General features: G+C 33.6%; 2 protein-coding genes across 5 annotated transcripts; both read right to left on the bottom strand.

Moving 5' to 3' along the window:
- Positions 1-297: 297 nt before the first annotated feature.
- On the bottom strand, positions 298-6,622 carry LOC139892849 (choline/ethanolaminephosphotransferase 1-like). 3 transcript variants are annotated; one of them, XM_071875980.1, is made up of 20 exons: positions 6,489-6,622; positions 5,772-5,937; positions 5,371-5,380; positions 5,230-5,280; positions 5,059-5,136; positions 4,831-4,906; positions 4,728-4,750; positions 4,523-4,623; positions 4,345-4,439; positions 4,192-4,260; positions 4,002-4,071; positions 3,573-3,636; positions 3,461-3,501; positions 2,556-2,640; positions 2,197-2,259; positions 1,975-2,033; positions 1,799-1,851; positions 1,346-1,418; positions 685-730; positions 298-602 (listed from the first exon to the last, which is right to left on the bottom strand). In XM_071875980.1, exons 2-19 carry the CDS (start codon positions 5,906-5,908, stop codon positions 709-711), a joined length of 1,170 nt encoding a protein of 389 aa, XP_071732081.1. In that variant the 5' UTR covers positions 5,909-5,937; positions 6,489-6,622; the 3' UTR covers positions 298-602; positions 685-708. The 3 variants fall into 3 exon arrangements, with proteins under 3 accessions (XP_071732081.1, XP_071732080.1, XP_071732079.1); XM_071875979.1 differs by lacking the exons at positions 5,371-5,380; positions 6,489-6,622 and having other exon boundaries at positions 5,772-5,791; XM_071875978.1 differs by lacking the exons at positions 5,772-5,937; positions 6,489-6,622 and having other exon boundaries at positions 5,371-5,672.
- Positions 6,623-6,981: 359 nt separating this feature from the next.
- Positions 6,982-15,495, bottom strand: LOC139892848 (uncharacterized). 2 transcript variants are annotated; one of them, XM_071875977.1, is made up of 8 exons: positions 15,318-15,495; positions 13,803-14,845; positions 11,705-12,836; positions 11,008-11,287; positions 10,259-10,366; positions 9,594-9,872; positions 8,777-8,920; positions 6,982-7,485 (listed from the first exon to the last, which is right to left on the bottom strand). In XM_071875977.1, exons 2-8 carry the CDS (start codon positions 14,833-14,835, stop codon positions 7,297-7,299), a joined length of 3,165 nt encoding a protein of 1,054 aa, XP_071732078.1. In that variant the 5' UTR covers positions 14,836-14,845; positions 15,318-15,495; the 3' UTR covers positions 6,982-7,296. The 2 variants fall into 2 exon arrangements, with proteins under 2 accessions (XP_071732078.1, XP_071732077.1); XM_071875976.1 differs by having other exon boundaries at positions 13,803-14,842.
- Between the last annotated feature and the right edge of the window lie 8,053 nt (positions 15,496-23,548).

Raw genomic sequence — 23,548 nt, 5'->3', positions numbered from 1 at the left:
TTTGGTATGCGGTACCACTACTGATTTAAAAGAAAAGGAACAATAATCCTATCATAGTATTAGTGGTTCCTTCAGTGACAAAGAGGGTGTTTAGCTCGTTAAATATTGAATTTCCATATAACTCGAGTCATACTAATACTAATTAATCAAAGACTTAAGTTCAATTATTGCTTAAAGGGGTCCAGATTAATCATGACGTGTCAGTCTATCATTGAGAAAGAAAACTTGTTAAGTTAATGCTGAATATGAAATGCATGGATCATAAAAAAGTCTGAAATAGATGTAAAACTTTTCATTACTACTAAGTACTAATTCTGATCTTACACTACATTTAAGTAGACCAAGGTTGCCACTCCAACCATAAAATAAGTAACAAAAAAGGAATGCAAATGAAACAAACTACACAAAGTAACTTTAACATGTTCCTACAAAAGAATATAAGCTCTGGCCGAGTAGCAACAGTTGCACCAAAACACACAATACGGATACATAATATGAGTCAGGAGAGGCTGAAAATAGTTTGATGATCTTGATCGGTTTTCAACCGAAAAAAGCTTGGATTCAATGGTAGCGTGAACTACGGAGTACAAGATCCCGTGACCCTAAAAATTTAAATTAAAGTCATGTGATTAAGGGCTGTAGACATGGACCTCCAAAGTACAAATGCAATGTATAGAAGCATACCTTAAGATAGAACATACACATGCCTCAAGCTTCTTTTCTTGTTATCCTGATATTCAAATTTAATTTAATAAAATTTATTATAACACAAGACCAAGAACCAAATAATTAACAGAACGCCTTCAAACTACACAAAAAATGTGTAGCACCTAATCGGTGATGTTGGGAAAACGGGAAGATCGTTAACGAGCAACTTTGATGTGGGTCAAAACGAGGTTGGGTTGTGTCAACAACCCGTATTTTCCAAGATCCAAATAAATATAGAATTTATAGGCAATTTGCATATCAGACATGATTCGAAAATTGATATGATTCCAATAATAAAACCACCTATTATTCGAATAAAATGACAAGATTTTATTATCAAAAATACACTTCACAAGATTTTCAACCATTTGACCCATTTCCTTTGATTAGAGAATTTTTTTAAATTTTGACCATTTATATTGTTAAAGATTGAATATAGCCCAAATAAACCATTCACAAATAAATCTGTTGAAGCACCCATCTCTTTTGCGTTTTCAAGACATGCACTTATGGGTAGTCCTCACACAAAATGCACGTCTTCAAGCATCATTTGGGTAACCGGCAATGAAATTCTAAGCAACAATATCTGAATCGTATATTCGGTTTCATTTATGATATCAGCAATATATTGCTTTACCTGAAACAGTAGATTCCAAGAGCAGTTGTTATTTCGTGAATGACCGACGTTGCAAAGTGTAGATACAGTGCACCTGCGAAATAGTTGTATATCAGTCAAGCGTTTTAATGCACTTTTATGATAACAAAATGATGGAATCTTACGAGTGCAAATCAAGGTCGAGGTGCAAGTCAGAGTGTTGACTCCCACAAAGTCAGATTCGCATTTGAGGGTCACGTTAGTTGTTAGTCTGTGGATCGTTATTATTTTTAAGAGAAAAATCAAAATGATGTTGATATGAGACCGCAATTTACTTAAAAATAGATCAATTGGGTTGTTTCTATTAAAACGTGTCAAATGGGTCAGACTTTAGTTAGTAGAAGTAAACAAAAACCGTTTCAGTCAACTGAAATACGTTTTGACCCTGGGCCATACCCAACCCATGTTGCCACCTATAAGGCTCAAATGATATACCTGTGTATAGACAAAAACCAAGAAGAACCCATTTCTCATCAACCAGGGGAATTCTGCCACAAATATGGATATCATTAACCATTAGCTTCATCCAAAAGATAAGAGAAATAACTTCACATTTTCAGTCTTCTATCATAATGATGAAAAAGTGTGTTTGAAGTCGGATGACCACATACCCGTCATTTAACCAGGCAGTGAGTCCGTTTGCAATTGCGAGCGGGAGATAGAACAGGGACTGAAATATAACCAAGGGCAATAATATGGGAATTATCAGTACACAGAACTATTTCCCTATTTAGAAATTGGCCAAATGCCCTTTCATAACGAAAATAAAAGGCGGTACATAAAAAGATTTGGTCAAATGATTTTTGAAGATAAGGATACTAAACTGAACTTACCATGGACATACTAGTTTTTAAACCTTTAGGTTCATCGCACAAATGAGCTAATATCATTCTTCCCTACAAACAGATGAAAGAGTTAATAGTTTATACGGGAATAATAGATGGAAAGTGTTAATCAGACATGATCTTATTGACTTAATTGTTTCTATACGGTATATATTTATACTTCTGCATGAAAATTATTGACCTTATGTACTCAAATTACAAATGAGAAAGCTGAAAGTATTGTTTTTGTTTAGTTGGTGGTATATCACTAAGGAAGGAAAGCTGGTTTATAGGCAGTATATATTATTTTCAAAATTAATTATAAAATGGGAAAATGGTAAAAGTGTACAATGAAACAGTAATCTTACCACAAGGAATCCAAAAGCTTGTCCAATTCCCATAACAACCATATGTGGGTATTTCCCGATCAAATCATAGGGTGACATATAATCCCTACATACACAAAATCACGATACTAATTTATTTATTATTACTATTTGTTAAAATTAGTAAATTACCTTAATCAGATATAAAAAGAATCCTATCATCCATTGTTGTAAAATATCCAAATTAATCCCCCATTATTAATCCTTTTTATAAAGCACGCCAATTAGATTTTCCAAAATCTGTTAGTTTAATCGGTCAACGCTAGTCAACGGTCAAAATTGAATTTAGTCGGTCAAAGTCTTAAGTCGGTCAAAATTGGTAAAGTCAAAGTTGATCAACATTTTGATATGAATTTTGGGAGTATTTGAACAACTGATCGACTATGATTATGTTTCTAGACAATTTTCATAAAAATTATGTTTATGTATATGCTTTTTCTTCTATATTTAAACATAATTTTGAAATTTAATACGAGTAATTAAATGTATAAAAAGTCCAATCCAATTAAATCCACACTTTCGCGGTTTAATCCCGATTATTCCCCGATTTGGCCAATTAATCCCTAAAAGGTTCCAGCCGGTTTAATCCGCGATTTAGCAATTTTTTAAAACTTGCTTGCATCCAAGAAAAATGCAAATCTTGACTTGGAACATAGTTCAGTGTTTGACGAAATAAATCAGATACGCAAGTAATCTTTCAATAAGACAAAGTTAAAAAGGCCTACTGATTGATAGTGGTAAGATTTGGCAAAGGAGTTATTCCAAATAGAATAAAAAGGTGCTTTTCGGTAATAATCATAATGGAAAGAGTTGCAACTGTATATAAGTAGTAAGATAAAATAAATATTCAAAATAAGGAAAAAACATATCCAGGAAGCAGTACGTACCACAACAAAACTACTGCCAACAGCACACCAAATGGGACAAGCTGAATTGACAAAACACAGAAAATTCAGTAGTCTTATATTAAAGATTACATTAATCATATGATGTGATTACCATAGCCAAGGCCTTAAGCATGCTTCCGTGTCTTAATCGTACAATCTTATAAACATTTTGCACACTGAAAACAAGAAATATAGAAGTTGAGTCTAAATCGAATATATCTGAATTTCACCAGTGCCAACTCTAGAATGTATAAACATGTTTTCCCGATCTTGATCGGATTGTATAGAATATCTGATGGTTTTTCTGTAAAGAAGCATCATTGATGTACAACATAAAAAGTTGTAATCAACTGTTCCAAGTAATCATAAGGGGGCATTTCTTTAAATCATTATTCTTAACATAATATTTTCCTATTTTACTTCTTTTTGCTAGGATTTTTGACATTCCATATATAGAACGGGAACTTTATGACTGTACGTTTAAGCAAAATAAAGTAAAGAAGGGGTAAATTGACTTTTTAGAATTATAAGGATCACTTACTTAAAAGTGACTGTTGGTATAACAGCAAAAACTATCATAGCAAACAAAACAGCCCCATAGGTAGGAATTCCTGAATTCAATTACACAAAAGATCATACTGAGAAGCAAAACAATTAAAGTAGTTCACTATATAAGTGTGTGTCTGTGTGTGAAAGAGAGAAAGAGACAAATAGATGGGCAAATATTGTACCATCTATAAATGGAACCCAACCAAACAGAGGGATAGACTTTCCAACATCTTGTGCCCACCACTCAGCACCTAAAGAGCATTTAAACGGACATACAAAAAAACTAGTTACAGATGTACTGAATACAAGATTCTAGAAACCTAGAAGTTACATACCAACTATAGCAGTAAAAAAGTGTGCCACGTAGATCAGCATTAGACCCTCTGTAGGTCCATTTATGGCCGGAAGGATTAATGTGTTGGTAAAGTAACTGCCACATGAAACTAACTTCAAAAATACTTCCAAAATGATAGCATCGAAGATATCATTTAGAATTTACATTTTTGTGCTTACTGCTCCCATGTTGCTCCATAGAAAGGAACAGCTGAAATCACCCAAAACCAAAATGTGTATCTTCCACACATAGTAGTGCTTCCAAAGGCCAATGCCTCCAACTAATCCATACATATAGACAAAGTATAATTGGACAATTAAAAAGCAGCCAAAAAAGAGTGTAAAAGATATAATATAGAATATATATTTAATAAAGATAACATACCGCACACGCAAGTGCATCACAACCTGCATAAATTAGAAAGAAACAATATATCACATATTTTAATTTTTTATAGAGAAGATAGAGTAACAAAAATATTAATCACCATGGTCAAACAGTTCTCCCAATGGACTAGAAGAGTTTGTCCTTCTAGCTTGTTTTCCATCAACAGCATCAAATGTCTAGCATGAATATACAAAATTTGCAAGAAAATCAATCAAAAAAGACCCCTAGGACAACTGATTTATGAAATTTGTATCAAGTTCATTATAAATAGTTTCCTCAGTTATTAACACAAACGCAAAAAATAACAACAAATAATGGTAACAAAAACCTGGTACAAAAAGAGGAGTAATCCATGTGCAAAATGAACCCATCTTGGTGGTGGAGAATCCAATTGAGGTGAATATATCTAAAAGCATGTTCAAACATCAATATAAGCTAGTAACAGAAACAGCAAACGAAACTAATGTTGCACAAAGAAGTTTCATAGCCCTGCACTCACATAGCCAAGTGACGCAGAGATGGTCAAGAACATGAATCCCATTAGTGTAATCTGAAAAGAGAAATAAGTGAAAGAAAACAAGATTTAAAACAAGCTTTAGATTATGTAGCCATGCAAGAGAAGTTAGTTGAGGCATTTTACCATATTGGGTCTAAAGCATCCACGACATGCAACAAGAAGACAGAGCATTAGTCAAATATAGATAGGACGTTTATTACATAATACAGAAACATGAGAGGGGGAGGGTCACAAGTTACAGCAGTCAATAACTCAAATCATTTAGACTAAATCAAACTGCACAGGGTACTCATTATAACCATTTTCATTCATTACAAACTGAAAGCAGCCCACATAACGCCTAAATGTGTCTACGCATGTAACCATTCATAAAAGTTTCATAAGAGCTATAACTGCAACATGAATAATATTACTTCATACGTACAATGTATATGATTTAATATGCACGCACACATTGTATGCGTTTATTTCAAACAAATAGAATCATTAGTTACTATAAATATGGTAAACTGAACAGTGCTTACGGCATCCAAAGAGGGAAGACAGTAACGAATCGACTCCAAAACGGTTGCAGGACATATTTTGCAAGAAAAGAGTGATCCACTCCACTGTACTTGTATCTATGCAGAGCACTAACACCATGAGCACCTATATATCCCATTGCGTATACTACAATCTAGCTTTAGCAACCTGCCAATTATAGAACACATGTGCAACTCATAAATTTCGAAACAAAAATACCTACATACAAAACTAAATAATAAAGCTAACAAGTCATTAATTATTAGCTTTCAAAGCAGAGTAAAAAATATAATGCTAAATTCTCTAACTATTTTGCATAGTACAGTATCAAACCAAATAAGTAAAGTTACATTTCTTCTTATTGTCTACTGTTTTTGTAATTCATCGTTTTACGTTTATTTTATTGAAATACATCATCTTCTGAAAACTAATAGTTACATACAAATTACAATTTAATAATTACAGATCACAAATTCAAAGCAAAATAAAGGTAGATCATCATAATCATGTACATAGGTCAAGCAATGCAACGTAATAGTGCCTAAAATGGCGAGTAAGCGCAGGTGTCTAATTGTGTGATTCACAAAACGAATATCATAAGCAAATAGATCGAGACAATTAAACTTGCGGAATCAAATTATAATCGGTGCTAGATGACAAAATCCGTCGGTACGTTGTGTAGCCGCGTAAAACAAACGCCGGAATCGAATTAGGGTTACCTTTGAGTAGAGAGAAGTTGGCGCAGAGTGAATTAGTTCCACCGCCGGTGAAGTTGTGTGAGCTGAAGTTGTGTATCACGAAAGAATACACAGCATATGTTTATATTTTCAGGCCCCTTTCATTTGGACAAAAGTAATTAGAGTATCATTTAAAGTATTTTTTATATTATTAAATAGTACGGAGTATTTTTTATTTTTTTTAATGGTAATGGTAATGAATAGTTTATTTTGAGATTTTTTCCTAACGTATTTCTTAATGTTGTTATTTTTGACCGTTGTTGATAATTTGATATTGTACTACGACTTAATAAACTGTTCCAATCTAATACTTGCCCCAATTGGGCTGGGCATAGCATGGAGCCAGACTAAAATGGTTCGATCAGTTGTTTAGGTTTGATTTGGTTCGGTTCGAATCTGTTAAAGTAATCGACACGTTTCATGAAAATATAAAAATGCATAAATGTAAATGAAATTAACATCTTATAGTGCTTATCAAAACCAGCCGGTTAAAACACTACTTCGTTACAGAATACCAAAATAACCCCCTAAGCACATAGTTTAGTAGCATGATGATATGTACATCAACCTTGAAGTTTTCCATCCAACGACAAGTGAAAAAACCGCTAAAGTTACAGAGTACTGCCTAACAGCATATAGATACATCTTGGCAATCAGAGAGCACCATTGAAGAAGACCACAAAAACCTGTTAGAAATTTGGTTAGCAATTTTGGTCAAACTCGTACCACACTTCTTAAGCACCCAAAAACCCGACCATAATGTTTTCAACTATCCGAGACTTTGATTTTTTCAAGATGAGATCGGTTCGTAGGGGTATGATAACCACGGGTGTTTCAAAGCTTCTGCAGCTGAAGGGCGCTTTTTCGGATCTATTTCAAGCAGATGAGAAACGAAGTCTATGAACCCTTGGTCACCCATCGGTAACCGATGCCTTAAGGACGTCTTTTTCGGAATCAAGTACTCTAATCTGTTTGTATCCTGAAGAAAAAGAAAGCATGATCAATTACTGATGAATACTACAATTAATAATTATAACTAGAAAAAATTTGACCGCGCGTTGCTGCGGTTGTATTCGGCGCGCCGTCGAATTTGAATATACCTTGTTTGGTACCTAATATATCTAATAGGTTGGGTTGTTTGTTGGACGTGTATGTATATGTATGTAATTTAGCCCGAAATATTTAATTTTTTTAACGATATCCGTTTCGCGTATAGTTAGTTACGTTGTGTTCGTAAAATTAATTCGAGTTGAAAGGTGGTCTCGGAAAAATTTAACTCGCACTGAGCGTGAATATAGGGCCCGTTATTTAGTGTTTTTTTAACGATGTCTGTTTCGCATATAGTTAGTCCCGTTGGGTTCGTGAGATTTTTTCGAGTTGAACGGTGGCCTTGGAAAAATTTAACTCGCACCGAGTAAGAAGATGGGACCCGTTATAAATTTGGGTGGAATAAGTTTTTTTTATTTTAATAAAATTATATATTTACATTTTTTACCCCTGAAAAAGTGTAGAGTTGAGGGGGCGATGTGTAAATTGTGCGAAAGTTGGGGGGCTCTTTGTAGTGTGAACTCAAATTCAAAACGACATTGCGTTATAACTGAAACGACCAAAAACCCCATGACATTTAGTATATAGGGGTGATAATATAATATATTCCACCCAAACTTTTTAACGATGTCTGTTTCGCATATAGTTAGTCCCGTTGGGTTAGTTAGTCCCGTTGGGTTCGTGAGATTTTTTCGAGTTGAACGGTGGCCTTGGAAAAATTTAACTCGCACCGAGTAAGAAGATGGGGCCCGTTATAAATTTGGGTGGAATAAGTTTTTTTTATTTTAATAAAATTATATATTTACATTTTTTACCCCTGAAAAAGTGTAAAGTTGAGGGGGCGATGTGTAAATTGTGCGAAAGTTGGGGGGCTCTTTGTAGTGTGAACTCAAATTCAAAACGACATTGCGTTATAACTGAAACGACCAAGCGTTATAACTGAAACGACCAAAAACCCCATGACATTTAGTATGTAGGGTAATAATAATATAATATATTACTGTTTTTTCATCATAGTTAACACTTTACGCATTAACTACTATGAGCATGGGTCTGGGTCAAGTCGATTTGGCTCGATTGTATCTGTACTGAAACAATGACCTATTCCAACTCAAACCAGTTATCCAACCCTCCCATCTTTAGAACAATACTTTGTTTTAGTAAGTATCTCGTACTAAAATAATGTAAAAATGGAGCAAGTAGAGAAATCAATTATGGCATACCTGGTTACGCTCATAAAGCATGTGGTTTTTGGAGAAATACTTGGACGTATCTCGTCCTTTGGCAAGCATGTCTTGGCCAATGGGACTAATAATTCCAATCACTCGAGCAAGTAAAGTAGCAGGCGAATCGTTCTGGAAGAGAACCTACAACACCAGAAACTTCATTATACGTTTTGTGGTAGTCATTGCAGATGCAAGTTACGAGACAAAACATATTTAAATCCTTAAAGATATTTCTAACATAGTTTCTGGTATAAGTTCAGGTTTCAGTTCTAATCACCAAAACTGGAGGTGAGAATCCACCCAATTACTTACAACAACAACAACAATAACAACAATGTCCAGTTACTTACAAGTGTGTCAATTTGGGTTGGTTTTTACTTTAACGGGTTAGATAAAGATTCAAGTCAAAAGGAGAATGGGTTAAGTGGGCGAAATGCGTTAAAATACCTCTACAGTCTATTGTTAATGCTTCAAACCTTCTAAATTCTATTATCTAAGTTTCAGATCATTGTTTTAGTAATGTTGTTTTTGTAACCATAGTTAATACTGTATAACAATACTTCATACAAACATTAGCTACATGGGAAATAAAAGTGTTTATAGATCAAGCCGGCCCACTTAACTTTGACCCACACCAAAAATGACCTGTTTCAACCTTAACCCATTATGATACCTAACCTACTAAGCCTGCCATCTTATCAGATTAACCAAAACCAATAAGACAACAAAACTAGAGAAATTCAACATAATAATTATACCCGCTATGCAGATTGGCTACTTTTACATCATATATTCAGGTGATAGAAATACTCACATTTCCCGTACAAAGTTCAGCCAAGATGCAGCCAAGGGACCAGATATCGATCTTTTTATCATAAGGAAGTCCCAAAATAACCTCCGGTGCACGATATGACCTAGACTGAACATATGAGCAAAGATGATCTGATTCAAAACAACTACTTCCAAGATCAATGACCTTCACTTCACATCTACTGTAGCTCTTAACCAAAATGTTCTCGGGCTTCAGATCACAATGTATCAACCCAAGACCATGCAAAAACTGAAGTGCCTCTAAGCACTGGATGGTTATTGACTGCAAAGATGAATAGAAAACGATATAAACGTTCTAACAGTTTCTTTTTTATCCAAAAGGTAGATTAACAACAGAGGCAATCGACCCATAAATTTAGGGTCAATCTTGGTTGTAATTTACGACTAGTGGGTCAAAAAGGCCAAATCGTTACTCTAAAAATTGGCTTAAACGGAAATGAGATTAGAGAGACAAAAGTTGATAATGGACTCGAGGTGTGGTTATTTTAAGATGCATAAAACCTTCCAAATCATTTTATGCAAAGAATTACTCAGTAGATAAATATTGTAATAATATATTCCTTTTGTACCCTTTTTTAAGTATCTACAGATAAAAGCTATTTTCCAACCCGCCCATATTGTCACCTTTAATTAATAGGCACAACAAACCTGCAATCTTGGCATGGTAAAATAAACCTCTCCTCCAGATTCTCTATTGAACTTATGAAATTCATATAAATTTGCCTTGAGAAGTTCACAAACAATTAACAAATGCTCCTGGAAGTAATAAGCAAGGTCAATACTATATACAAGTTAACATACAAAGGCATATCAAGTATGTGTTAACTATAGAGCAAAAATTGCATTTACAGAAAAATGACATACCCTGAAAATGAATTAAATCACAAGCAGTTCTTTTTAACATAACTTAAATAAGTGTTGCAAAAGTCGGCCGTGACGGCCACCGCAACAGCTAGAAGACTTCTCGACCCGTTTCAGCAAAGCCAACGGTCAAAGTCGGTAGAGACGGAGTCGAGTTGGTCAAAGTAAGTTTTTTTAATCTTTACTGTATTTTGGGCGGTAAAACATTAGTTTTGTTTATTGACGATGTATATCTGTACATGTTAAACACTTGAATCTTTAGTAAAAACTTTTTCCACATCTCTCTGATATTCTTGTTTACTATATTTAGGTTCGAAATGTATATGTTTAAAATATATCTGTGTTAAAAGTCAACGTTAGTCAATGCCCATCTCGACCCGTCTCGACTGACTCGACTATTCAAGGTCCCGACTGACTCGTCTTGCAACTTTTTCAAAACCTTGATAGCTAATAGAAAATAAATGCTTATTGAGTACAAACATAGCTAACTAGATAGGTTAGCCAATTATAACTGAAAATTACTTAAAATTACTTACCCTGTAGTAAAAGTAATCATAAAGTCTGAGAAGGTGATACTTGTCACCAGGATCATGCTTGTTAATATATTTTAGAAGCTTTATCTCATCGAGACTCTGATCAAAAAAGTCTTTGTTGTTTTTTATGATTTTTACACACACATCCATGCCACTGTGAAGGTCATGTGCTTGAATAGCTTTGCTGAATGCAGCGGATCCAAGATATTCGGTAACATGATAACGACCAGCTATGACAGAATTCAAAACAACGTTGAAATTCTTATCCTCCTCGAATCCAGTTCTAAAACAAAACATATTAAGAAAATTAATGAAACCATTGCGAACGACATAAACATTGACTTGTAGATATAACAGCTTTCCACCTTTTCAAGTTTAGCACAAAAATCAATTACAGCAGAATATAAATTAATAGAATTATTGGTCAACCACATTTTTAGCTCTCTATCCCATTTTATCATATGGTGCATTTCTGTTTGTATGTTTGTGACACGATAAAAAAGAATTTATGCCCTAGACAAGCAACGCAATGTGGTCCACCTTGTCGATAATGTATGTGACTAATAGCATTACATTAAGAACCTTTTATAACCCTAAGAAAACTTCAATCCTATTATACGAATTTATAACATCTTGTCACATTTTTAACAAAATATAGAGAGCACCAAGACACTCAAGTGAGACTCGATGAAAATTGTACCTGTTTTTTCTGTGTACAATCTTAAGATTGAAGGTTTCATATTCCTCCTCCTGAGCCTTTATCTGGTTTACCTGCTCCTGGACAGCAGCAGCCTCTTCATCCTCCAGTGACGCCCCTGGTTCTTCTCTTAAACCACCAACTTTCCGGTCTTCTTGATGGCCCGTTTCAGCAAACCGATAATTTGTTAGTGTCGAGGGGCTGGAATTTGCTGAACCTACTGCATCCGCATCATCTTCGTCCCTAGAACTTTTGACAGGTGATGAGCTACTACTTACAATAGCATTGCAAGTGTTTTTGGGATCAGTCAACGGTTGACCATCTCTAGGAGGTGGAAATGAAAACCCATTATCATTTGCATTTTTTGTCCTTTTGTCCTTCATGGCGCGGTTGATATATTTCTTCTGAGAATCACGCGATGAAATACCAACATCGTTGTCACAATAATATTCCAAGTCCCCCTCACTACTTCCACCAACCAGACTTTCCCGAACTTCACTACCGAAATCTGCCACGTCACTGTTTATACCAACACCAATGGATCGGACTGAATCATGTTGATCCTCATCGATACAAACATTGTTCAAATGGGGCCTGCCAGCCTTATTCAAGAATTGGCCTTCACTTAGCATAATGAGCTCATCTGTTTGCGAGACAAAACCCTTCCACACAGGCTCTGAACGCATCAAATTCAACTCCTCTTCATCCATCAGATGTCCGTCATACGGACCAATTACATTATCTGAATGACTGACTGGGTCCACACTTTTCAAATGAAAATACTGGTCACCAGATAAGTACGAATCCTCCTCTGCAAATGACAGATCGTCATCATCCTCATTTTTTTCTGGGCCTCTTTCTTTTCGGCTATTTTCATGACCCGTTTTCTTTTCGTTATCACTCGGGTAGTCAATTTCATGAGCCAGAAACCAAGTCTCGTCTTCAATGGGTTGTCTCATATAGCCAACGTCGTCATCATCATCATACTCATCAGAGTCCCAATAATCATTTGGGTAATCAACAGATTCACTCAACCCATCACCGATTGTTGCAAAACCAGATACCAGATCAGAAGTGTCCTCGGTAATGCCTTGACTTACAGAGAACCAATTGCCTCCTGCAAGCCTTTTTCCACCTAAATTTTCAAAGAGTATATGGTAAGAACATCCATAGTTACAAAAAGAGCAGACTAGCAGAGCATAGAAAATGGCACATAATGAAATCAATTCAGCAATTAACCATCATCAGTTAAATGTAAAGCATACATAATAAGCTATTTTTCTTAGAAATATTCACGTGGAAGCCAATTCTCATCTTTACTAGAATGTTTCGAACATGATGCATGAATTTGGGTGATGAACTCGGAACAACAACAACAACAAAACCCAATACCACATGAGTGGTGTATGGGGGAGGTGAGATGTAGACAATCCTTCCCCTATCCGAGAGATAAAAACAAGTCATTTCTCCACCCAGAGTGATCCCTTGATGAACTCTGAACAAACTATAAAAAAATAGCCCGAGGGCTTTGATTTATTCAACTTTTGGTCCTGTATTTCAAGAACCCCTAACATTGGTCACTGGACACCATCGGCAATGTTTATCTCATTTTTTCTAACAGATTCTTGTCAAAACCTGGTAATACTATCATATGAAGTGCATAAAACAACTACCATTGTTACAGTGATATTTTTGTCAAACGTTGTCTTTTCATGTGATTCAATCTATAGGATATTCGTTTGCAAGCATAGGCACCACAAAACTGACAAGGCTTCACTAATGCACAGAAAAGCAAAATGTAACATATTCATATAAATCTAAGGGTGCAATCCTCGCACTACTAGTCACTATCGTCTCATACTTATAGGGAGGAGTGCACAGTTGAATATGTATACTAGTCACTAATGTCTGTTGATTTTAGTTCCCATACACAATAATTCATAAAAGGATATAATAATTCTTACATACTTCGTAGTCATGCTTACTGTAACCATTTGTTACTGATGTTCAAGTGTATAATTTTAATTGTAGTTTCAATAACTACATGAAATGTCAAACAAAGAACTTCAAGACGAAAGAATAAGTGTAAATACTACTAGACCTGAAGTGCTTAATTCTTGGCCGATAGGAACATCCAGAAAAGACCCTATAAGATACGAACTGTCAGCAATAATGTTCTTCGAACTAGGTCCATCACGTTGATACTTCTCCTCCCACGTTATACCCGATGGTTTGTCCTCTGACTTGAGTTTAACAGGTGGCAACCTGGGTAACTCTTCCTTATGCTTCTCTGAGATTATAGGAAACCCTAAGCCTCCAAAAGCTTTTGATTCATAATTTTCGTGAGTTGTTGCAAAGTACAAATCTTTTTCATCTTCATCATCCACTTGATCTTTGTTTGCTGATCTAATGCTGTTTTCCATATTTTGTTTTCCGTCTTCTTTTTCATCAAAGGCATAATTATTACCATAGTTGGTTGATGTATCTCCCTTAAGAAACGGAAATACTGTTTTAACAGTACAATCTTTCCTTTCACCGTTTCTACACACATCAACAAAACCATCTCTAGATACTGCTCCAGTAACCTGATATTGACTATCATATTCCTTAGGCTCGATAATTTTATCTACTCCAACTTTCGCATTGACTCTACTATTATTGGTTGACTTGGACGGATGAATCTTCGATTGAGAAGAAACACGATACTCTTTCACGTCATTTGATCTAACGCTGGTATCATTTTGATAAATATCGACTGACCCATTTGCGTTACTAAAATTTCTTGAGTATAAGTCAAGCAAAGTTTCATCTGAATTATTAGACGAATTATTACCATTATCCAGTGTTCCACTCAGGTCACCAGTTCCATTTTTCTCTTCAACGGCATTTTTCCTTTTACTATCTGATCCTTTTCTTCCATTCTCAAGTTCCATTTCCTTCACAACAAACTCCTCGTTTGATACGTCATCACTCAATCCAGATTTTTCTGCAACCTCCTCGCCCTTAAGACCTTTCATAAACCCGTTTATATCATTCCGGTTACCAATCTCGCTACGCAATGCAGCCTCAGCCTTTAAAAATTTATTACTCTTTAAAAATTCAAGTATCACATCAACCGAGCTCGAGTCTCCCATATCTCAACTGCTATAAACACCACCACAACAACATAAAAACCCTAATTTTACAGTCATATAATACAAAACAAAAACTCAAATGCAATTTTCACCTCTAAATGTGACTCTTAACATTATGCATAAATGTTCATAATAATTACCGAAAATTAGTTGAGCCTGTAACTGAATATCTAACAAAATTGAATCCAAAACTTATGCATAGATAAAAACGAGGTTTATCTGCTTTTTAGGAATTAATTAAGTAATTAGAATAATTACAGGGAAAAATTAACTTAATCTCAAACGCGACAGTGCAGCCTCGATAAATGCGAAGTTTAATTTCCAGTAAAATCATCAAACTTTTACATTGTCATAGTAGCATTTATCAATTATTGATTTTAAAATTTACTCCATATATAAATAAATAATAATGAATAATGATGATACAGTAATTAATAAACTTATATGAAATGAACAGTAAAGTATATAATCGTAAAATATACCTAAATCTGTATATTAATAATACACGCAGAACTGCAGATCTCCTTGTGTTGTCGTTGCAGTTGTTTTCAGGTTTGACTACTTCAAACTGAAATCGGCGTTAAAAGTGTAAGTAGGAGCTATTCAGTGATTTGGCAATGGGGGAAGGAGATGATGACGTGGAGAGAGGTTTTTAAGCATTTACTCCAAAATTTTACTCACTCTCCAGAATTATTGAGACAATTTCTGTGTTGTTATAAAATATCTAGATTGGATGTTAATTTTATTATTATTATATTTCTTGCATAGTAATATTTTATACTATAAATATGTATGGTAGCCATTTAAGGTGTACCATTTCTCTTGAAATATCAATATCAATACTTCTTCTCTCTTTGTTCTTATATATTGTTACACATTTAAGTAGTTAATATGCACTCAAGATAGTCATAAACTCCTAAATTATAACACGTTATCAGCACGAAGAGCTCGTATAATCATGGTGATTCTTCTAGTTGCTCAACCACCACTTCCATCTCAAGATTTCTGCCGGCCACCGTCCTCCGCCGCTGAAACCGTCGGAAAATCTGAAACCTCCGATGTGTCTTCTCATCAAGAAGTTATCAGCTTGGATTTTTCCATCACTAAGTTATACTCTTCATGTATTCCAAAAATTGTTGACGTTATTTAAATTAAATTACTTTGAATTAATTAATTAACAAGAAAACCAAGACTTTACAACGATCATAAAATGAACCTGTTTTGAGAGGGATAGTTAAAAAAAAAAAACAGAAATATTAAGATTACTTACACACATACATGAAAATGATATTGTTTCTTCTTCTTTAAATTTTTCTGTGAAACCACCGAACCCTCACCACTGCAACCACCTTCTGTTTCCCTTTCTCTCTCTCTCTCTCTCATATTCTCTCTCTCACTCCTATTTCACAAGTAAACCATCACGAACCCACCATTTTTTTTTGCTATTACTTTTGTTGCGATCACTGCTACTGCTATCATACTGCTGTATACTTCTACTATTTCTGTTCAGCGGAAAAAAAAAAAGGAAAACAAGAAAGAATGAAGTAATGAAATTGATTGTGTGGAGTTGCTTTACGAATAGAAGAAGAGGAGTGGGAGGTTATTATAATTCACACAAGCATCTATTCATCACCGCAAAATCTTTATATAATATTTTATATTGTATAATAATAATAATAAATAATTCAAAACCACAAGTATTTTTAGTCCAACTTATCATGGTCGAAATAGATCTGGCCTGAAGAGATAAAGCCCATCATTGCTCTTTCTCAAAAAAATAAAAAATAAAATTTAAAAAATTGAATACTGTTTGTGGGCAACATAGCGGTAGCATACAAATTTTGACATGACATTACCCACAAGTAATCCGGACCCATCTTACTAATCTCAAATTTTGATTTTGCTAAATAAAGGCGATATCTATCTTTAAAGATAAGAACTAACCCACTACTAAAAAAAATTATGACTTTTTATAGCCATAGCCATTATCTATATATTCCTCTAAATTATGATCACCTAAGTTCTTGTTTATGTCCAAAACCACTACTACGTGTCTACCATTTACTTGCTAATTTTGACAAACTTTATACCCACTAATAATATTCTGGACCTAACAATAAATGACCTCTTTTAAGAAAATTTACAAGGAAACAAAAAATGGAATTGCATTGGATTCTCAATCCCATGCCCACCATAATACTTGATTGGTTATTCCTTGCTTGATGCTACTTTTTAACCACCCCACTTATATAAAGAATCCAAACTCCATTTCGTTCCTTTTTCTTTTGACCGAACATTTGTTAAGTGATAACCCACTTCTACAATTTGTTAATTTAATATGTGGCAACTTGTTAATCAAAGAAAAGCACTTACAGTCACTTTGACTGTTTTGTGCATGGATACCATGTAATTATGTTAGCCATTCTTTTCCTCAAAAATAATTACACAACCGAGTTCTATGTTACGATGTTGGGCCGTGATTAAATTTTGCTTTTGGATCTCTTCTTCTTCGTGGTAGGCCAAGGAAAACCCACCCAAAATATCAATACTACGTACAAAAGAAGAGCTAATCATGGCCGACCAAAGGAATTATGAAAGTGACGTATTGTTTGTTGTAATTAGATAAAACTCATAATTAGGGACGAACCCACCGGTTACTTCACGTTCCATTTTATGTCAAGGGTGATGATATTTTAATGCTAGTCATAACCCCACCCACTTGTTAAAAATTAAAAAAAAAAAAAAAGGGATCAAGATATGGGACGGTAAAGGATTAATAGGGATGAGGTTATGATTAAAGATATTGATAATGCGTTACAAAATCCCACCTTCAGTAGTCCTCTCGATTAATTCCTTTTCTTAAATCAGTTCATAGGCCGAGTGGTTTTTTATTTTATGTTGGGCAGACAGGATCCAACCTGCTGTTGGGCCAAGATCTCACTAATATTATCTTCTTTCTGTTAAGGTCGATAGGTAGCTGAGACATACTTCCAAATTTATAGTTTTAAAACGCGAACTGTTAATAATAAGGAATAGGGAGGCTGTGATTGATGTAGTTGATGATATAATTAAATGATGATGAATTAGGTTGTTGATGACCGGGAGTGATTCATGATTTTGATTAGGATTCGTGATCTTGATTATGAATTATAATTATGATTATGATCAGAGGAAATGATAATGAATCTTGTGAATAACCTTGATTAAATAGACACTAGGCTAAATTAAAACTTAAATCATCTGATTTTTCTAAGATGCCTAGCCTGTTATGTGTCACTCCTAAATAAATAATTTTAGACCATAACACATATATGTTTATTAAGTGTTATCTTTTATGTACTTCAGATTGTAACTTGTTTGCAGGTAATATAATTTGATTATCTTGCTGAAATATAACTCATTATTTGCTTATCTTATTTGAAGTTTTAGTATGAATCATGGTGGAATGCAACATCAATTAAATGGTAAAGACCTATGTATTGCAGATAGTGGTAACATACACACTATGATCAAATCTAAGAAATATTTCATTGATTTAAATCAAATGAAGGAATTATAAATATTATATCAGTTCTTGCAAACTTGATATAAGGAACGGAATCATATTATGGTACGAATTTTCTGATAAACAATTCTTTGTTTTCTCCTAAATCAAAGAAAAATTTGTTAAATTTCTCTGATATATATATCATAATGGATATGATTATCAGTAAATGATAACCGGAAATGAGAAATACATATAATGAAAAAGCACATATGATGATTAATGAAAAGCACATATGGTGATTAATGAAAAAGCACATATGGTGATTAATGAAAAGCACATATGGTGATTAATGAAAAAGCACATATGGTGATTAATGAAAAAAATATTGAGAAACAATCACCAATGTTTCTTGAAAGAATTCAAGGTTATATATATGGACCAATTCATCCATCATGTGGACCATTTTGATATTTCATGGTTCTAATAGACGCATCTAGCGGATGGTCTCATGTTTGTGTGTTATCAAGTCGAAATGTGGCATGTGCCTATAGGGATTGTTGTTGAACATCTTGTTGCTCATGTGCATACAAAAATTGGTTTAGCTGAATCATTAATTAAACGATTGCAACTAATAGCTAAACCATTGATAATGAGTACACAACTCTCAGAATTTATATGGGGACATGCAAATTTGCATGCTGCGACATTATTTCATATTAGACAAAATGCAAGTCATAAATATTCTCCCCTACAACTTGATTTTGGCCGAGAGCCAAATATTTTCCATTAGAACATTTGTTTGTATAATATATGTTCTAGTTGCACAACCACAACGCACTAAAATGGGTCCTCAAATGAGGATGGGGATATATATATTGAATATGAAACATCTTCAATTATAAGATATATTGAACCCATGACGGGTGATGTTTTTACAGCACGTTTTGCTGATTGTCATTTTAAAAATTATTCCCTATATTAGAGGGAGAAATGAAAAATAAAGAAAAAGATGCTTCATGATGTGAGCATCAATTAAGGTATATAGAACTCGCACAAAAGAATGCGAAACGAAAGTTAAAAATAATGCATATGCAAGAACTTGCAAATTAATTACTTTATGCATTTAAAGATACAAAAAGAGTGACTAAATAATATATAATAGCAGGAAATGCTCCAGCTCGAATTGAAATTCCAAAAGCTGGCAATAATGTCACTCATGAGTATTTGCCACGTCTGAAACGTGAAAGGCCAATTGGTTCCAAAGATAAAAATCCTCGAAAAGAAAAATCAGCTGATAATGAGATAAAAGAAAGTGTTCAAGAAGAACCACAAATCAATATTCCTTCTGCAGAGGATATTGATAAATGTAAATACATAAATTGCGATAAATTATGCAATATTATGGAACCGAAATGAAATGAAAAATCTTGATGAGATATTTTCATATAATGGTACAATGACATCATGAATAAAGATGATGATCTGGAACCAAAATCTGTCATTGAATATCAAAATGGACATGATTGAGCTCAATGGAAAGGAGTAATACGAGCTGAATTAGAATCGCTCGATAAAAAAAAAGTTTTCGGATCAATCGTTATCACTTTTAAAGATGTGAAACGTATGGGATACAAATGAATTTTTATCCGAAAAAGAAATGTGCAAATGAAGTTACAAGGCAAAACTAGACTTGTAACTCAATATTTCCCACAAAGACCAGAAATGAATTAGGAGGAAAACTTATCCTCCTGTAATGGATACAATTACTTATTAGATACTTAATAAACCTGGTAGTTATTTAAATGCATCTCATGAATGTTGTTACTACTTATCTGTATGGATCACTTAATAGTAATATATATGAATATACCTAAAGGGTTAAGGTATCATAAGCATCTAATGTAAAACCCAAGGGAATATATTCCATTAAATCACAAAGATTTCTAAATGGGTTTATACAAACGGGACGTATGTGGCATAACCGATTAAATGACTACTTGATAAAAAAAATGGGTATACTTATAAACTTATTTTGCACGTATGTTTTATAAAAACAATGTTCGGATATCTGATCGTAGTTGTTTATGTCAATGTTCTTAACATCATATGAACAGATAAAGAAATCTATAAAATTATTCAACTTCTAAAGAATTATTTTGAAATAAAAAATCTTGAAAAAACCAAGTATTACCTTGGATTGCAAATTGAGCATATGCCTAATGGTCTACTTGTACATCAAACAACTTATACTGAAAAGATTTTAAAACATTTTTTAAAGATAAAACCCAATTGGTTGTTAGATCACTCAATATTGACACTGATCCATTTCATCCCCAAGAAGATCATGAAGATATTAACGGATCAGAAGTTCCATATATTAGTGCAATTGGGACTGTTATGTATCTTACAAATTGTACAAGACCTGACATTTCTTTTGCAGTTAATTTGTTGACAAGGTTCAACTCAGCCCTTACAAAAAGACATTGGAATGGGACAAACACATATTTTGATACCCTTGAGAAACTGCTGATTTAAAATTATTTTATTCTAACGTTTCAAAACAAGATTTGGTTGATTATGTATATGCAGGTCATTCATCAAATCCTCATAAAGATAAATCTCAAACTCGATATGTACTCCTAAATGGAGGTACCACAAAATCATGGCGTTCTTAAAACAAACACTTGTTGCAACATCATCAAATCATGGCGAAGTGATTGCATTATATGAAACTACTCGAAAATGTGTTTGGTTGAGATCAATGACACAAATCATTATTGATTCTTGTGGACTAGAACGCTATAAAAGACTAAAAACTATCTTCACCAACAACTATATATGAAGATAATGCAGCTTGCATAATACAATGAAAGAAGAGTATCAAAAGTGACTGAACAAAATATAAATACTGACGAGGCGCCAAAGCCATAGACGGTCTTAACGGTCATAAGTTTGATGGAAAAGAATGGTATGTTGGTAAGGCTCAGAAAAGACTACAAGGGAATAGGAATTGAAACAAGGGTTTGAGCAAATCATGGAGGAGACTGTAGACAAATCACAGGGGCTAAACTTATACATAAAAGATTTAGATGATACAGTTTCAGATGAAAACCTCAGATTCTTCTTATATACTCAAGATCTCGTAAAAGACAACCAGATTAAAATGAGATACGTTCAATCAACAACTCTGCTGATCTTTATACCAAAGCACTTCCAACCGCTATTTTCAGAACACACGTTCACAATATTGGCATGAGGCAAGTTCAAAAGATGTGACGACTCAGCAATGTCTACTTGAGGGGGAGTCAACTCTATGCTGCACTCTTTTTCCCTTAGCTAAAGTTTTATCCCAATGGATTTTCTTTATTAAGTTTTTTAACGAGGCAGTACTAGTTAATCTCTAATAAAATTGTCATCCAAGGGGGAGTGTTATAAAATATCTAGATTGGATGTTAATTTTATTATTATTATATTTCTTGCATAGTAATATTTTATACTATAAATAGACATGTATGGTAGCCATTTAAGGTGTACCATTTCTCTTGAAATATTAATATCAATACTTCTTCTCTCTTTGTTCTTATATATTGTTACACATTTAAGTAGTTAATATGCACTCAAGATAGTCATAAACTCCTAAATTATAACATGTGTATGTTTAATTTGGGGTATATTCGCTTAACGCAACAACGGAAATATTTTAATCTTACACCCCAGTTTATTCAAAGGTTGTCATATAAAACCGAAACTTATTTTTTCTTGACGTGTAACACAAATATTATTGTACTCGTTGTACTCGTATATATATTTATATTTTATATATTGCATAATAAATAAATAATAAAATATGGAGTAATATATATGTAAATATATAGGCATCATATATGTTATGTTAATTTGGGGCTTTGGGGGTTATTTTCCAAGCTCTTGTTTGATGTATTTAATGTAATAGGTAGTATTTGTCTATAGCGTTTTATGTTGGATGATTTCAGTTCAAATAGATTGTGGATCTATACCAATGTAATGCTACTAAATAATCAAATCGTTTTATTTATATATATAACTAGGTTTTGAGCTCGTGCGTTGCACGGCTACTCAAAATCCGTTTTAAATAAGTCACTTATTTTTATTTTATGAAGTTTGATCTAAATTTTCAAACAATATTTGTGGTTGCGTTTAAGGGTGACGTGTCGACCCAATAACTTAAGTGTGGTTAATTTGAGCCCGTACTCTATTTTCAATAGGTCATAGCGGTTACTATTTGAAAGTTTAGATAAAATGATGATGGGTTTGATTAGTTGACCAAATCAAAAGGGTCAAAATTTACCCATTTTGTTATTGATTCATTGAAATATTTTAAATGTGTGTCTTTCAAATAATATGTTGCATCATATTTTCACTACCACAAATAACACAGAAGAATCAATAAGATTAAAATGAAATGGACAAAGAAGTGTTGGAACCAAGATCATAATTTAGAAGTTAGAGAAGTACAGTCGGTCTAGCTCTCAGAATCAGTTATAGCTTCCACCAAGTTCATACTTAGAGGTTAGAGAAAGAACATACATATATTTTATGATGCAGATTTATAAACCACTTCTTTTCAACCTTCTCTCCAACAAACATATCAATTTTCTTCTTTGACGTTATATCTCCACAAACAAATTAAGTACTCCATCCGTCCCAATTCTTTTCATTAATTACAATAAACAAATTAACAAATCTTTAATTAACGGTTTTTATTAGAAACAAAACCGTCCATGTGTCACCGTTTTCAATGTGCTTTGACGATCGCCGATAGCTATTAAAAAAGGACGCATTTCTAGTATGCTACTATATTTCGTTGACAGAACGGGACTATAAAATACATATATATTTCATATTGCGTGTAGTTGCAACAATAAAAATTGCTCGAGTACTATCAGATTTAAGAAATCGGTTGAATCTAATTATGTAATAGTATAATTTTACTAATACGGAGTAATACGTTACCATTCTCTCAAAATTAATATTAAAAATTGTTCTGTAGTTTTCTTATGATTTTATATGAACAAATGTGTGTATGAATATACTATTATAATAGGACATGTGTCATGAATGTATGAACAAATGTCTGTAGTTTTTCTGATGATCGTAGTAGTATATAGGAGTAGAGATCAAATAGGAATTAAATTGTGTAAAATTGAATTTAGTGAATTTTATAAATTAAATGGGTATATATGATAG

Source organism: Rutidosis leptorrhynchoides, chromosome 2, assembly GCF_046630445.1.
Source record: "Rutidosis leptorrhynchoides isolate AG116_Rl617_1_P2 chromosome 2, CSIRO_AGI_Rlap_v1, whole genome shotgun sequence".
Taxonomy (NCBI): Eukaryota; Viridiplantae; Streptophyta; class Magnoliopsida; order Asterales; family Asteraceae; genus Rutidosis; species Rutidosis leptorrhynchoides.
This window is presented reverse-complemented; position numbering and strand designations above follow the sequence as displayed.